Below are 15,393 nucleotides of genomic sequence, written 5' to 3'. Positions count from 1 at the left end.
TAATTTGAACGAAAAAGGTTATATATATATTTTGTGTATGAGGAATGTCTAGTGACGGTATGAGGGCCACAGATATTAGTGTCTGTGTCCCAATACCTGCTACAGATGTTAGCCTCTCTCACATTACCTCCCACAGATATTAGCCTCTGTGTCCCAATTCCTTTCACATATATTAGCCTGTGTTAAATTACATCTCACAGATATTAACCTCTGAGTTCCATTACAACTCACATATATTAACCTCTGTGTCCCATTACCACCCTTGTAAGCGTGAGTAGGCAATCCTCTTACAATGGGTATGTTAACCCCCTTTTGTTGAAGTGCCTCTAGGATTATTATTTTGATTGTGATAATCCGATAAAGTAGGATTTTGTGTCACCTGATTGTGAAAATATGAGTCCACAGCTTTTCTGTTTTATTTAATAATTTCATTGGAATAAAAAGAGATAAGTTTTACTATGTAATTTTATAATGAACAACAGGGAGTTATTATACAATTTACACATTATATTTAATTTAAATTCCCCCCTTTCTTTTACTTGGCATATCTTGGGTAGACTTTTGTATCAATTATATATTGTCTTCATGGACATCATTCTTGAATTAGAATTACAAAACTTTTGTAGAAGCTCCAACTCTACTACAGATCTTGATTCAATCCAGACGCACGGGCTGCTGCAGGTTTTAAATATATCAATGTAAAATATACTATAATTTTATAGTGTTTATGTTATCATGATATCCCTTCCAGGGGTGATATAGTTATGGGAAGATTGACGTAGGATGAAAGAGTCGCCGGGATTGAACGACAACCCGGCGTGAAGCGAATTTGTCGCTCTACTGATCACTCTAACTCAGTAGACAGTGTTATCAGTGAATAAAATTGAAAAACATTCCATTCGTTGCAAGTGTAAATATATTAATTACCAGTTAAGAAAGCAATGTTCGAAATATCTCGTGATATATTGATCACATAATCAGGGCAAAACAAAGAAGCTAGTGTTTATATCACGATAAAAACTCCAAACACAACACACTTGGTCAGGTTCAATAAATATTGCGAATAGTCTCTCCGGAGATAACGTTACAGCACCTCAGTGGAATCTAATTATTGATATTTGTATTGAGAAAATCATTAGGAGGCATGATGAGGATTCGAACCCGGACGTTTGGTACTCCCGAGCCTACACCCTAGATCACTACACTGCCACAAGTTTTTTAGATATATATACAAGAGTTGTTACATTCTTGTACAGCCACTAGTACGCGTAGCGTTTCGGGCAGGTCCCTGGAATACGATCCCCGCCGCGAAGAATCGTTGTTACAACCAAGTACACATTTTACTGTTGCGTTAAACAGAGGCTACAGTTAAGGATTTGCGCCCAGTAAATCCTCCCCGGCCAGGATACGAACCCATGACAAAGCGCTCGCGGAACGCCAGGCGAGTGTCTTACCACTGCACCACGGAGACTGTTAAAAAGTAGACTATGTCGTGGTGTAGAGTGTGGTCACACTGAGAAACCAGTGTGCAGGGTGGAACCCTGCCCAGGGTGAAAAACTTACTACACTTCAGTAGTGTTTGAATGACGGTGAAGGAACATCCAATACATGTATAAGTGAAATATTAATTAGAATTTTCAGATGAAATCAACATCTTTGACCAATATGCTGTCAACAAGTGTTATGAACAACAATTAGTTCTGAAAAGTTCTAAACTAGGAGAGCGTCTTATTTGGCGTCCATCTTTAGACCACAACAAATCTTTTAGTAACGTAGATAGATTAATCGCAAATTTATTCTTATTGAAGATAAATTAAATTGATTTATTCTTATAAACATAGATCTGGTGATGCTTAGATTGGGGTATAAAGTTCCCGCGATAGCCGGCCCAAAATTTTCTGAACACAGGGCATATAATTGTTCATTAACAGTTCCGACATTCCTTGGGAACCCCTGGGGAGGATTCCTTGGGGAACCCCTTGGGGAACCCCTGGGGGAACCCCTTGGGAACCCCTTGGGAACCCCTTGGGGAACATAACCATAACCTCGTCCAGTGATGGCTTCCAAGTGAGCAGCTCAGCCAGCTTCTCACTTGCCGAATTCTCTTTTACACTTCTCACTTCTAACTTATGATATCAACGGATGTACCTACAATTTCTGTTCTCAACATTGTTATAATTTAACAAGATAACAGTAATAGGGTGGATATGTTATCCTCTAACATTAGTTATTAGTAAACATGGGGCTCAAAATTGACAGAAATATGGTGCAAGATTTTTTTTCAATTGTCTATTTTAATCTCACGATTAATCTATTGTTCTGACGACACCTTTCGTCTTCTTCCTCTGCAGGATGACCGCCGACGCTATGGGCGTGGGCGTGACCAGGGGAGGAGCCGTGGGCGTCAGACCACTACTCCTAATGATCTTCATTCTCTTGTCAACGATGTGGTAATTATCGTTACAATGGATTGTGTGCTAGATGGAGACTTGAGACCCTCCTCTTCTCTCACAATAATAGCTCTTGTCGTCCCCACCAGCTTGTATCCAGGTGCTGGAACCGGTGTTCCAGGTCCTGGAACCGGTGTTCAAGGTCCTGGACCCGTTGTTCAAGGTCCTGGACACCGGTGTTCAAGGTCCTGGACACCGGTGTTCAAGGTCCTAGACCCGTTGGTCAAGGTCCTGGACCCGTTCTAAGAATCCCTGCATCGAAATATTAGTACCTTCCTGTTCACTATGAAACACATGGGCCCTCATCATTGTAAATTCTCCGCTTTGGATATTACATCATATTTTCAGTGTATCTCGCTGCTTAAATTGCTTTTGTTTTGATCACATTCAACTTACGAGACTCTTAGACTTTTTTCAAATATGTTCCACGTCTAATTCACATGTTTCAATCATATTTCTTTGTGAAGTTGGATTTTGTCTGCGATTTTTTTTGTACTGGCTGTATATAAGCAGGCGCTCTTTTTAAACATTACTCTGTAGCATGAATTATTCCTAAAAAAAATTCTAAAGATTTATTTTTTTGAAAATCATCTATAAAGTTCTTGCATGATGCCTATAATGATTGATATATTCAGGCGATGAGTCACAATAACGTGGCTAAGGTATGATGACAAGACCGCACACTAGAATGTGAAGGGACGACGACGTTTCGGTCCGTCCTGGACCATTCTCAAGTCGAGAATGGTCCAGGTGATGCGTTGAAAAATTATTTTCGACACATCGACTTGAGAATGGTCCAGGACGGACCGAAACGTCGTCGTACCTTCACCTTCTAGTGTGTGGTCTGGTCAACATTGATATAATACCGGAGTGTGTTTCTGTGTCTTTCTTTATAACTTTATCATTGTAGTTGTAATAACTATAGTTACTCTCGAGTGTGGATAATCTGTAGTGTTGGTTATTTTGAGCTGTAGATCGACTCCTCTTTCTTCTTCTCTCTGTGGTTGCTGGTTGTGTTCTGCTCACACGGTGTAAAGAAACTCTTATCAATTTACTTTTTACTAATTTCTTTATCTCTTAGCGTTTTATCACGTTCTATCTCTTACATTTTTTTCCTTTCTTTATGTCCTTTTATCTTCAGGATTTTGTTCTTTGTAATATGTACTTCACTTGAACAAATCCACAAGGGCCGTGACGAGGATTCGAAGCTGCGTCCGGGAGCATCCCGGACGTGAAGTACATGTGTGATTTTGCTTCACTCTCTTTCTGATGTTTAACGAATTATTTCTCTCTCTCTCTCTCTCTCTCTCTCTCTCTCTCTCTCTCTCTCTCTCTCTCTCTCTCTCTCTCTCTCTCTCTCTCTCTCTCTCTCTCTCTCTCTCTCTCTCTCTCTCTTTCAATGTCTCATTATTTCACTTTCTCTCATGATTCGGGTTTGCATCGACTAAGACCTTTTATTTCTAACCGCGACACAGCTGGGTCTTGAGACACTAAAGGAGCTAAGCCATATTTTCGACGCGAAACACATGTAATGCAACCCGTCCCCCCATAATAGAACGTTGCATTTTGACGTATAGTCTAACAAAGACCAGACATTGTCGTACTAGAATATGGTATTGGCTCGCCAAATTGACATACTGTCCCGTTTTCTGCTTTGAGTCCTCTGGTAGGTTAGGATAAGGGTACTTTAGTACGACACTCTTTTGACGTTAGGAAATTTTAGGAGAACCGGCTGTGCAATAGAACATCAGACGTAAGATTGTGTTCCTCACGCCTCTGATGGTAAACAAATCATTTGGAAAAAAAACTCAGTCCTGCCTCTAACAGCAGGAAAGCATCCGTCATGCCTCTGACAGGTTCATTATATTATTCATCATCAGTGGTAGCAGACAGAGGATTATCACCATCATAACATAGACGGCAGACACAGGGAAACATTCCATTTAATCAAATTCCTCTTCCTGCAAAAAAGTATTTTATTTATTATTTTTACGTTATTTTATTCATAATATATTTTTTCCGGCTTCCTGTTTAAACATATAAGTTCGTGAACCCTTATAGGCTCTGAGGCACACACCAGTACCACAAGGATTCGTCTTTTCTCAAATATCAGCTTACCTGATTTATTCATAGTGTTTCGCTCACTGTCGTTAAAATAATTCACCTCAAGATCTCTCAATTTCTGCGTAATATATATACATACATATATATATATATATATATATATATATATATATATATATATATATATATATATATAATATTTATCAAACCTGATGGTAAAGAGCTGGCCGGGGTCGGTGCTAGTTTAACAGGTGTTTCCTCTAATGTAACTGAGAGGGGGGAAAAAACACAGGGATCGGAACTAGTAACAGGTGTTTAATCTCTGCAGCCGTCTGGCCATGAGAGAGGATGGCAAGTAAGAGACAAAAACACCTGTCTACAAGTTTCTGCTTGCTTTACTTTGTTCCCTTGCTTCTACTTAAGACAGGTGCTACTATACTTCTGCTTCCTTGAGTATGTTTTTCTTTCCGTGCTTGTGTGATTCTACTAAGAGTGTAGCTTACGCTTGAAACAATAGGTATGTTGTATCGTGATTATGTATATATTTCCATTGTCCTGGACGTTCCTTGTCCTTGACATCAACTGTACCTGTATAGTGCTTGCTCTGTCTTTATTTGTGACTTGGTGCTTAACTGAAGCTAAACTTGTAGGTATCGTGTGCTTGTATTTCATCCCGTTCTTAGCTTGTATTATTTCTTGAGTGATCAGAGTTATCATACTTCTCAGTTCACAAATAAAATACTTGTAGATTATGAGCTTGTAGCGATAACATCTTGTAGGGCGTGATATCGTGGAGATAACACTTACTTGGTTATGCTGGTTCTCACTCTCCGGTACTGGTTTTCACTCCCCGGTACTGGTTCTCACTCTCCGGTACTGGTTTTCACTCTCCGGTACTGGTTTTCACTCTCCGGTACTGGTTCTCACTCTCCGGTACTGATTTTCACTCTCCGGTACTGGTTTTCACTCTCCGGTACTGGTTTTCACTCTCCGGTACTGGTTCTCACTCTCCGGTACTGGTTCTCACTCTCCGGTACTGGTTCTCACTCTCCGGTACTGGTTCTCACTCTCCGGTACTGGTTCTCACTCTCCGGTACTGGTTCTCACTCTCCGGTACTGGTTCTCCCACTCCGGTACCACAATCGTCGTCTCTCATAAACAGCCCCAGATTTGACAGTCCAATTCTCCCAAGCTACCAGTCAGTACCGGACCCCAACCGGTACTGACTCAACCCGTCCACTTAAAAATAACGTCACTTTTCGCCCGTATGCGCACTGTGGCCAAATTTGGACGTAATTTGAAATGAAATCGACTCACAAAAGTGACGTACTGTCCCGTTTTCTGTTTGAGTCGTCCGGCTTACTCGGTAAGGTTAGAAGAGGACACTTTTAATTACCGTTTTTTTAATTACCGTTTTGAAACTTTATGAGAATTTCCTGCCCACCTAACCTATCAGAGGACCCTTAACTTACTGTTGTTGAAAGAAAAAGTCCCAAATTTATTTTCATTTTCAAATTACGTCCATATTCGGCCATACGGGTAAACGGCCAAAAGCGACTTTCTTTTTAAGAGGACAGTTTGACTGAATGGTGTCTTCTCCTGACAGCGAGATCTCCTCGGCCAACTTCCGGGCTCGGGAGAAGCAAATCATCGACGAAATTATCGGCCCGGCCAACTACGACAAGCGCATTCGTCCGGCCGGTGCCAATGATACCGGTAAGTCTCGGTAAACCCATACGTCTAGTAACTATAGATCCCAATATAACGGTAAGTTCCTACAACTGTATGTCCAAGTATACCATGGTAAACTTGGACATACAATGCAGTCAGACAATATACCAGGATGTCCAAGTATACCACCCGCCAAACACACACCGAAACTACGACGTTGGTACAACGTTCGAACAAGTTTTAACACTTTCTAACCCGTTTTAACAACCAATATAGCAAGTTGTAACATCGTTCTAATACGTCATAAACACGTTAAGCCAACATTTAAACACTTTATTACAAGTTGTAACAAGCGGAAAATAGACAGTTTCGGTTTGTGTTTCCAGGGCAGTCAGACAATATACCAGTATGTCCAAGTTTACCAGTTAGTCTTGAATGGTAAGTAAAGATTCACGCAAATGTTGAGTGTAACTGGAAATCTTCTTTATTAATTTGTAATAATGTTTTGCTATGTATTCTCAGTACGGTATATATATATATTCATGATTCTCTGGAAGAGGAAACGTCTTCTAACGAACCTGTAAGTCTCTTCCATCTTAAGAACCTCGCTACATTAAGCAAAGTTGGGTGACTGAATTGAGTTCATATTTCCAGAAGCCTATTGTCTTCAGGCTTCTTCTAAACAGTCTCAAAATTCTGCATTTTAATTTGTAACATTTCTACAAAAATGAGTGAATATGGGTTAAGAGTCGCTCTAAACATTTATAATATTGAATTAATGTTTTGTTTGCAAGAATTGCATCTGATTAACATTTATATTGTGATATAAGAGCCTGAACCAAGCTGAAAGATATTTGATAAAGCATTAATTATTATTATTCATGCAAATCACTTCAAATTAGACGCTAATCAAATCGTTAGAACAGGCTGAAGGAAGACGCCTGAGCGGTAATAAGGTTATACTCACATAATATAACCCGAGACGAGGTCAAATGTACGATATATTTCATATATATTTTTTAAATATTTGGAGTAAAATAAAATAAAAAATTATATGTTAAATACTTAGAGAACACCGGTAGTCCTTGGATTAGGTACTTCCCATGTGAATATACAAGGCATTAAGTAGCAACAGGCTATGTGGTTTAAACGAGGCAGTTTGATCATTATTGGTAGTTTACCTGTTTTGAACCAATGTTCATTACCTCAAGATCAACTACAACCTTCCTTGCCTAACTACATCTCCGAGTGAAGTAGTAAATACGGGAGTAGCGGACACAATAATCTATATCTATAAGGGAGGATGTCCCTTATATCCCTACTCGAGATTGGCGGACAGACGCTTAAGGTTAGCCTCATTAAACCCGATTAATGGTGATTTTATCGGGAGTAACATAGGAGGGTCGAGGGCGGACCTATGGCCGAGTTCTTGAAGGGGAACACGTCTTCCCTTCTCTGTGAAGAAGAGGCTACTCCCGTAAGTCTCTCCTGCATGAAGTCTGCAGATGTAATTATCTATAACTCCGAGTTCATAGGCTTTATTATTTGTATTGAAGATGATTTTTTTTCCTTTTAAGGGCAATGATCGAGATAGTTTGTGGGTTAAATGACTACAGTGATGGTGGAGATAGGGGGGGGGGGGATTGTATGGGTGTGTAGAGAGGGGGGAGGGGTGTGGATAAGTAGCATGGGGGTCTGTTTGAAGGTGGATGTGGATAGGGAGGTATGTGAATAGGGGACGAGAAAGGGGGCGTGTGTGGGAGGGAGACAGGGATTGTGGTGTGTGGAGACAGGACGGGTTGTGTATGGAGACAAGAAGGGTGTGTGGGCGTGACATGGGTAACGGGTACCCCCCATCCACCTACTACTCAAGCGGAGAGGTATCATGGTGCAGAGGGGGCGGGCCTTGAGAGGCGGATGCCATGGCTAAGATGAAAGCGATAAAAAAGTTTGAAGGGGCGCTCGCTTACGATGAGACGAGAATGTGAAGGACACTAAATTTTGTGAAAAGTGTCTTAAATTCCATGAATATAATGTACTCAACAGGAACAAATGATGCCTCATGCAGAAACTAGGTTGAATTTTTTTTAAATTTTAAATTTTGCCCCGAGGGGCGAGTTTATTGGGCAGCGCCACTCATCCTGTGAGTGGACACACCGCCATAGCAGCATGTACAACACTCCCCAATAGGAAGAAAACCCGTTGGGTCGTCACAGTGTGTGTAAAGTATATGAAATATTTATACTTGACTTATAATAAAGAATAAGGAATAATTATACTCTACATTCGCCCGTACCACAGAGGAGGACGGAATAAGAACAAACTTTTTGCAGAAAAGTAATATTATCAGATTCAGATTCAGATGTTTATTCAGGTAAGGTATATACATACAAGTGATGTTACATTAATGGATTGATATATAGATAGAGCTATTATGATATTAGATATTATGTACACAATGTACTTGTGATATTATGTACACAAACAGATATTTGTTCATTAAGTCAAGTTTCTTAAGGAACAAGTATGTATTGGCCAAAGACAGAATTTTATGATTGTAAAGATACATAAAATGTATTGGAATACATGAATTTGACTCAATAATTTATGAACCTATTCACTTAGACCGGTTAATACAGTGACGCTTTAGCTTCTTACAGACTCTGAACTCAATCCCCCGATTGTCCAAGTGACTGGGCACCATTCCTTCATTGTATCCCCATATCCCAGCTCCTTTTCCTCATACCCCTCCTAAGTGTTGTATAGATTTACTGGCTTAGTGCTTTCTCCATATACCTTTGCCTTACCAATCTTTACTCATTTGCCTTACCAATCTTTACTCATGACACAAGATTCTCTGCTCATCAGGTCCAGCCATCGTCCATATCAACATCATGATTCGCAACGTGCAGACCATCTCCGACGTCAAAATGGTGAGTCTTCCCTCCTCTTTCTCTCTCGTCGTCTCCTTTCGTGTAGTTTATTTTTGGCAATACTGTCTTGATGAGTTACACACACACACACACACACACACACACACACACACACACACACACACACACGCACACACACACACGCACACACACACACACACACACACACACACACACACACACACACACACACACAAGTAAATTCACACATTCCATTTAGTAAATGGAATGCACTAGGAAGTGATGTGGTGGAGGCTGACTCCATACACAGTTTCAAATGTAGATGTGACAGAGCCCAGTAGGCTCAGGAATGTGTACATCAGTTGATTGACGGTTGAGAGGCGGGACCAAAGAGCCAGAGCTCAACCACCGCAAACACAACTAGGTGAGTGCACACACACACACGCACACACACGCACACACGCACACACACGCACACACACGCACACACACACACACACACTAATTCAACCATATTAATATTGGCCTTCCTTTACCTGTTCCCCTACAGGAGTACAGTATTCAGATCACCTTCCGAGAGCAGTGGATCGACCAGCGTCTGACCTTCGACAACATAGGAGGTAAGAATGTACTGGTCTTCACTTCACTGACATTCTATTGCTCACTCGGCATATGTGTATATCCAACTGCTGTTATTGTATATCTGTTCTTTGTATTTGTGTAGTAAACACTATACCCTGGACACTCCTGTACACACTACCCTGGACCTTCCTGTACACACTACCCTGGACCTTCCTGTACACACTACCCTGGAAACACCCCTGTACTCACACTTGGTGCCCTCCACCTAACAGTCACGCACCAGGACAAAGCACGGGACTTTCTACCTTATGTACACCGACTTTCTACCTTATGTACACGGTACCTTTCTACCTTTCTACCTTCTACTGGATACAGTACTCCCCCGTACTGTATCCAGCACCATCCTAGTATGTAGTGGCCACTTCATATACATGACCCAATGCGCACTCTTTCACTGCACCCTTGACACACTACCCCTTGCACAATAAGGAGTATCCGTCCTCAACAAAGTTCTGGCGATGTGTTCCCCTCAGGACGGATCCAGTACCTGACGCTGACTGAGACGGACATGGTGTGGATGCCGGATTTGTTCTTCAGGAACGAGAAGGAAGGTCACTTTCACAAGATCATCCTTCCCAATCTCTACATCCGTATCTACCCAGACGGCGGCGTCCTCTACAGTATCAGGTGAGTAGATGGTACGGAACTTTGGATACTGAATCTAATACAGATCCTATAGTCCTTGTCAACTCGGCAGTTCATTGTGAACATTGAGTGAAGCAATTTACTGTAATACAGAAAACCGATAATGAATTCAAAAGTGTGTTTATCAATTGACGATTTGTTCTTATTTTGTTTACGTTACAAAAGCGGTTGGGCATTGGTCATTACGGGTGCCTTCTTCTTCTTCTTCCTCAGAATCTCGCTGACGTTGTCCTGTCCGATGAACCTGAAGCTGTTCCCACTAGACCGTCAGCAGTGTCAGCTTCTCATGGCCTCTTGTGAGTATGCGCCCTTCAGTACGTTATCTCTCTCTCCTCTACACATTATCTTTCTCCTCTACACATTATCTCTCTCCTCTACACATTATCTCTCTCCTCTACACATTATCTCTCTCCTTTATACATTATCTCTCTCTCTCCTTTACACTTTATCGCCTTTTCTACTCCGAATGACTCTTCCACACATTATACACTTCTACGCTCACAATTTATATTTTGAAAACAAAATACGTATTTCGATTACACAAGGCGTCATGGCTTGTGTTACACACAATATCTCTAAAACAATAATTTCTCTAACACATTATATAGTTTTGTGGAATACATTTTCAAGCGTTTATAAACAATATTCTGATTATAATAATTTGAATGTTTTGTTCTTTAATCTTCATTATCCTCAGTTTCAACTTGATTTGTGGATTTACATTCACACAGACAGAAACACACATAGGCACACATATATATATTACCCTCTAAACGTACACATTACCTTGACCACCGTATCTTTGATCGTCCCGTAATGTGTACATGCTTCAGCCTCTCCCACACACACACACACACATAAATATATGTTTGTGCGTATAAACATATACACACACTTATGCATATTCAGTCCCATTACAAAATTTGGATGAAGGTCACTAATATTTTGTTACCCGGACACCTCGTCATGTTTCGTGACGGTACTGACAGACGGATGGACGACGGAGGACTTGGTGTTCCTGTGGAAGGACGTGGACCCGGTACAGGTGACCAAGAACCTCCACCTGCCCCGCTTCACCCTCGAGAAGTTCATCACTGACTATTGCAACAGCAAGACTAATACTGGTAAGCCGCCCCATGTCTTGCTAGCATCTATTGGACTCTCTGTGCTTCTGTCTATGTATCATTAATGTGAAAGGATGTCTTTGCATTTTCCTGTGTCTGTCTCATTCTCTCTCTCTCTGTTTCTCTCTGTCTCTCTCTCTAATTTTGTACTAAAGAATATCTGTTTGTTTAAAGATGGGGTCCACATGTTTGAGCCTGGCCTTACCAAAATTTGTAGGGAAAATGGTCTGGGATACGGCACGGACATAGGCCTGTTGAGGAAGGCCTATGTTACACGATTTAAGAAATATTAATAATTATTCTCACCCCTCCATCTGATTCACTCGGATTCAATTACAGTCAGATGTGAAATATTTGTTCAGATGTCAGAAGACTTTTTCGACATCAGAAAAAATTATGTCTTAAACCCGCAAAATTAGTTTGATTTCTCTATAATATTATATTTTATTAAGGGTAAGAGAGAGCGAGAGAGAGAGTATTTCAGTCTCAGCCTACTTGAATTGTTTATCTTCCTCTACTGAAAATTCTTACTATCAGTGGCTCTTCCACACAACTCTAATTCTGTCTCTCTGTTCTCTGTCACTGTCTCAGTTGCTTCCATTTCGGCTTGAAAGTTTTGGGCCTTTAACTTTAGACGATCTCTAAGACTTTAGGTCAGCACAATATGAAAAAACAAATTCTTCCTCGAGCAGCGTGCTTGAAACAAAGTTTTGAGCTATATTTCCTTGATAATGTGTTGAAACACGAAAACGTTCGGAACTTTCCTTTCATTTTCCTTGTGGACACACACACACACATATATATATATATATATATATATATATATATATATATATATATATATATATATATATATATATATATATATATATATATATAATATACACATGGAATTGAACTCAACAGCATTATTGCAATTGCTAAATTTATTAAGGATATTTTCCATTATATGTACATGTCTTCTTTCAACATGGGGTGAAGAATAATTAGATCACTTAGTCTTGACATTTTATTTCAACATGTATCTATGAACGTAAGACCTTCTGGAGCAGACACACGTGAAAGTGAACACGAGGTTACTAAAACAACAAGTAACAACTCACTATATTTAGGCGGGAGTGCTGCCTTGCCCCATCACTGTTCTGCTAGGGTGAGATGAGATCTCAGTGTTACTATCCAGCTACCAGGTCACAGGGTCCAGAGTTCATCTCACACAAGCTCAGAAGTGACGACAAGGAGTGACCTCTCACCTGTCACAGTGAGAGGTCACAGTGGTTGCTGTCACCATCTCTCACTCTTAATTTATATCACTATCTCTCACTTGTCCTCACTGTTTCTGTCTCTGTTGCCAACACCATCTCTCACTTGCTGTCATCATCTCTCCCTTGATATCTCCATCTCTCACCTGTCACCACCAGATATCATTTAACACCATCTCTCACTCCTCCCTACGTTCCATCCCAAATCCTTATCCTGATCTCTTCCAAGTGCCATATAGTCGTAATGAGTTAGCGCTTTATCCTGATAGCTCCCTTCCCTCTCACTCACCATCACCATCTGTCACTCACCATCACCATCTGTCACTCACCATCACCATCTGTCACTCACCATCACCATCTGTCACTCACCATCACTATCTCTCACTCACCATCACCATATCCTGTATGTTACCTATGGAGGAGGTAGATGTCACTTTAGCACACGAGTTAACCTAAGCCCAGTTAGCGCAGATCTCTACTTTAACTTTATGCCCTGACTCCGCGGCCCTTGACCTTTCTGACCTTTCAATTCTGACTTTACATTCATCAGCTTTCTTCCCCCATGTACATCATACTCTTTCATCGGACGAATCCCTCACTAGATGGACAGATGGATTACCTTATCCATATTATTTTTTTAACAAATCCGTTATTTGACTTTTAATCCTGGTAGCTCCCCTTCTCTAGGCAACTTTCACTTGGTAGCTTTCCCCCTATTCCTCTCTCTCTCATCCCAGGAGTTACCAATTTGGCAACTTTCCCAGCTTTCCCTTAATAGCGCAAGACGACTTCGTAGTGAGGGGTTAGCACCCTCTGGACACCGACAATAACAGTTCTCATGTTTAGGTGAATACTCGTGTCTGGTGGTGGCGCTGATCTTCAAGAGAGAGTTCTCATACTACCTCATCCAGTACTACATTCCCTGCTGTATGTTGGTGATCGTGTCCTGGGTGTCCTTCTGGCTCGACCAACACTCCGCGCCAGCCAGAGTGGCTCTGGGAGTTACTACGCTCCTCACCATGTCCACGCAGAGATCGTCCATCAACCAGTCGCTGCCTCCTGTGTCCTACACTAAGGTACCACCCTCGGTCACCCTTGGCCGCCCATTTAATAACCTTTGTTATCTGTTGGACAGGTGAATACAGTTGCCTTCGCGTAGACCTGGTCTTCAAGAGAGAGTTCTCGTACTACCTCATCCAGTACTACATCCCCTGCTGTATGTTGGTGATCGTGTCATGGGTGTCGTTCTGGCTCGACCAGAACGCTGTCCCTGCACGGGTGTCCCTGGGGGTAACCACGCTCCTGACGATGTCCACGCAGACCTCCAGTATAAACAGTACTCTGCCGCCCGTATCCTACACCAAGGTCAATCAGTAACACTCTCGGTGTGCATTGCATCCTGTGGAGACATGTAGCTGATCCTGAGGGGAACCGACCATTCCAGCACGCCATCCTCTTCGCGGTCCTGTTTTCAAACACCCAGAATCCCTCTTCAAGCTGACACAGTCACCTACCTCGTTTGTTTACCGTGTGTCAAGCCTCTCATCCTCCCTGCCCCCAGCTCCCTATCCTTCTAACACAGACAAATACCCTATTCGTGCCTTCCTCAGGTGGCACCATAAACATGTATCAGGCTTAGATTTGACCTTCGTGAGTACTTCAGTGTGCTGGTGTTATTGTAACATGGATGATAGTGCGTCGTTTGTGGCTTGGATTGTTATTGTTTGTCTCGCGTGCGTGTGTTTGTGTGTGTATGTGTATGTATATGTGTGTGCTCTTTGGCAGTAACTGTATGAATACTAAGCAACTGAAAAGTTTCTTGTTGCTTCGTACATAATCTTGGGCTGTTTCCTAGTAAAACGGATGGTTTTCACCGCTACTTGTTATGACTAGAGCGCTCTTCGCTGCCTTACGTGTGTGTGGGTCAGTTTTGTTGGAGCGGACTGAAAACCATGCTAATGCCTAGTTTGCTTGATGAACTTTGAGCTTTTCACTGACTCTTAATCACGGCTGCAAAGACTCCCTTACAGACGTATTAGATTGCTTCACCAACGTCAGTACTCTCGCGGACATTAGAAAGTCTGGTGACAAAACTGGATCAAGCCAGCAGACAGAGAATGTTTGCAGCATCTGTCAGAACGGATTTTGAAATAAGTATGTATTAATAGTATACATTCTCTAGGGATACTGTTTTGTGCTGTGTTATGACTCGTAATACAGATCCTGGTTATAGGTATTCAGTCCTCTTATTCTTCCCATAGATTCATTCTCATAAAGAGAACTAATCGAAGCTCCTAAATGTGTCCGAATCATTACAAACCTTTATGAAAACGTGGAATTTAATCTGACAGTAGATGTGGATTGCCAGCACACCGCCTGAGCACCAATGTCAAGACTCTCTCAGTTGATTGTGTATTTTATGATCTGACGAAAGCTAATTTACGACAGCTTTGGCAAAGTCTAGCACCTTAGGCAATAAGCTTGTGGAAAGTTAATTTTGTCATGTTGCTTGAAGGAACGACATATAAATTCGAAGACAAAATTTTTCATTACTAAACCACGAAGAAATGATTTCGTACCACTTACCCCTATAATATGGTTCATATTCTGCAGGAAACATCCTGTGAACAGGATGGATCAAAGT

The 15,393-nt window shown here is 41.4% G+C and overlaps 1 protein-coding gene across 4 annotated transcripts in view; it reads left to right on the top strand.

The window, feature by feature from the left end:
• Window positions 1–15,393, top strand: part of LOC123767311 (glutamate-gated chloride channel) — a 101,977-nt gene that overhangs the window by 73,735 nt on the left and 12,849 nt on the right. For all 4 annotated transcript variants that reach the window (XM_069312934.1, XM_045756883.2, XM_045756881.2 and 1 more), the window contains exons 2-9: window positions 2,352–2,450; window positions 6,121–6,230; window positions 9,054–9,118; window positions 9,630–9,699; window positions 10,195–10,348; window positions 10,580–10,662; window positions 11,356–11,490; window positions 13,596–13,825. In XM_069312934.1, coding sequence (XP_069169035.1) covers window positions 2,353–2,450; window positions 6,121–6,230; window positions 9,054–9,118; window positions 9,630–9,699; window positions 10,195–10,348; window positions 10,580–10,662; window positions 11,356–11,490; window positions 13,596–13,825 — 945 coding nt within the window. In that variant the 5' untranslated portion in view covers window position 2,352. The remainder of the gene's footprint in view (window positions 1–2,351; window positions 2,451–6,120; window positions 6,231–9,053; window positions 9,119–9,629; window positions 9,700–10,194; window positions 10,349–10,579; window positions 10,663–11,355; window positions 11,491–13,595; window positions 13,826–15,393) is intronic.

Source organism: Procambarus clarkii, chromosome 74, assembly GCF_040958095.1.
Source record: "Procambarus clarkii isolate CNS0578487 chromosome 74, FALCON_Pclarkii_2.0, whole genome shotgun sequence".
Classification (NCBI taxonomy): Eukaryota; Metazoa; Arthropoda; class Malacostraca; order Decapoda; family Cambaridae; genus Procambarus; species Procambarus clarkii.
The sequence above is the reverse complement of the archived record's forward strand: the minus strand, read 5'-3'. Positions and strand labels throughout refer to the sequence as shown.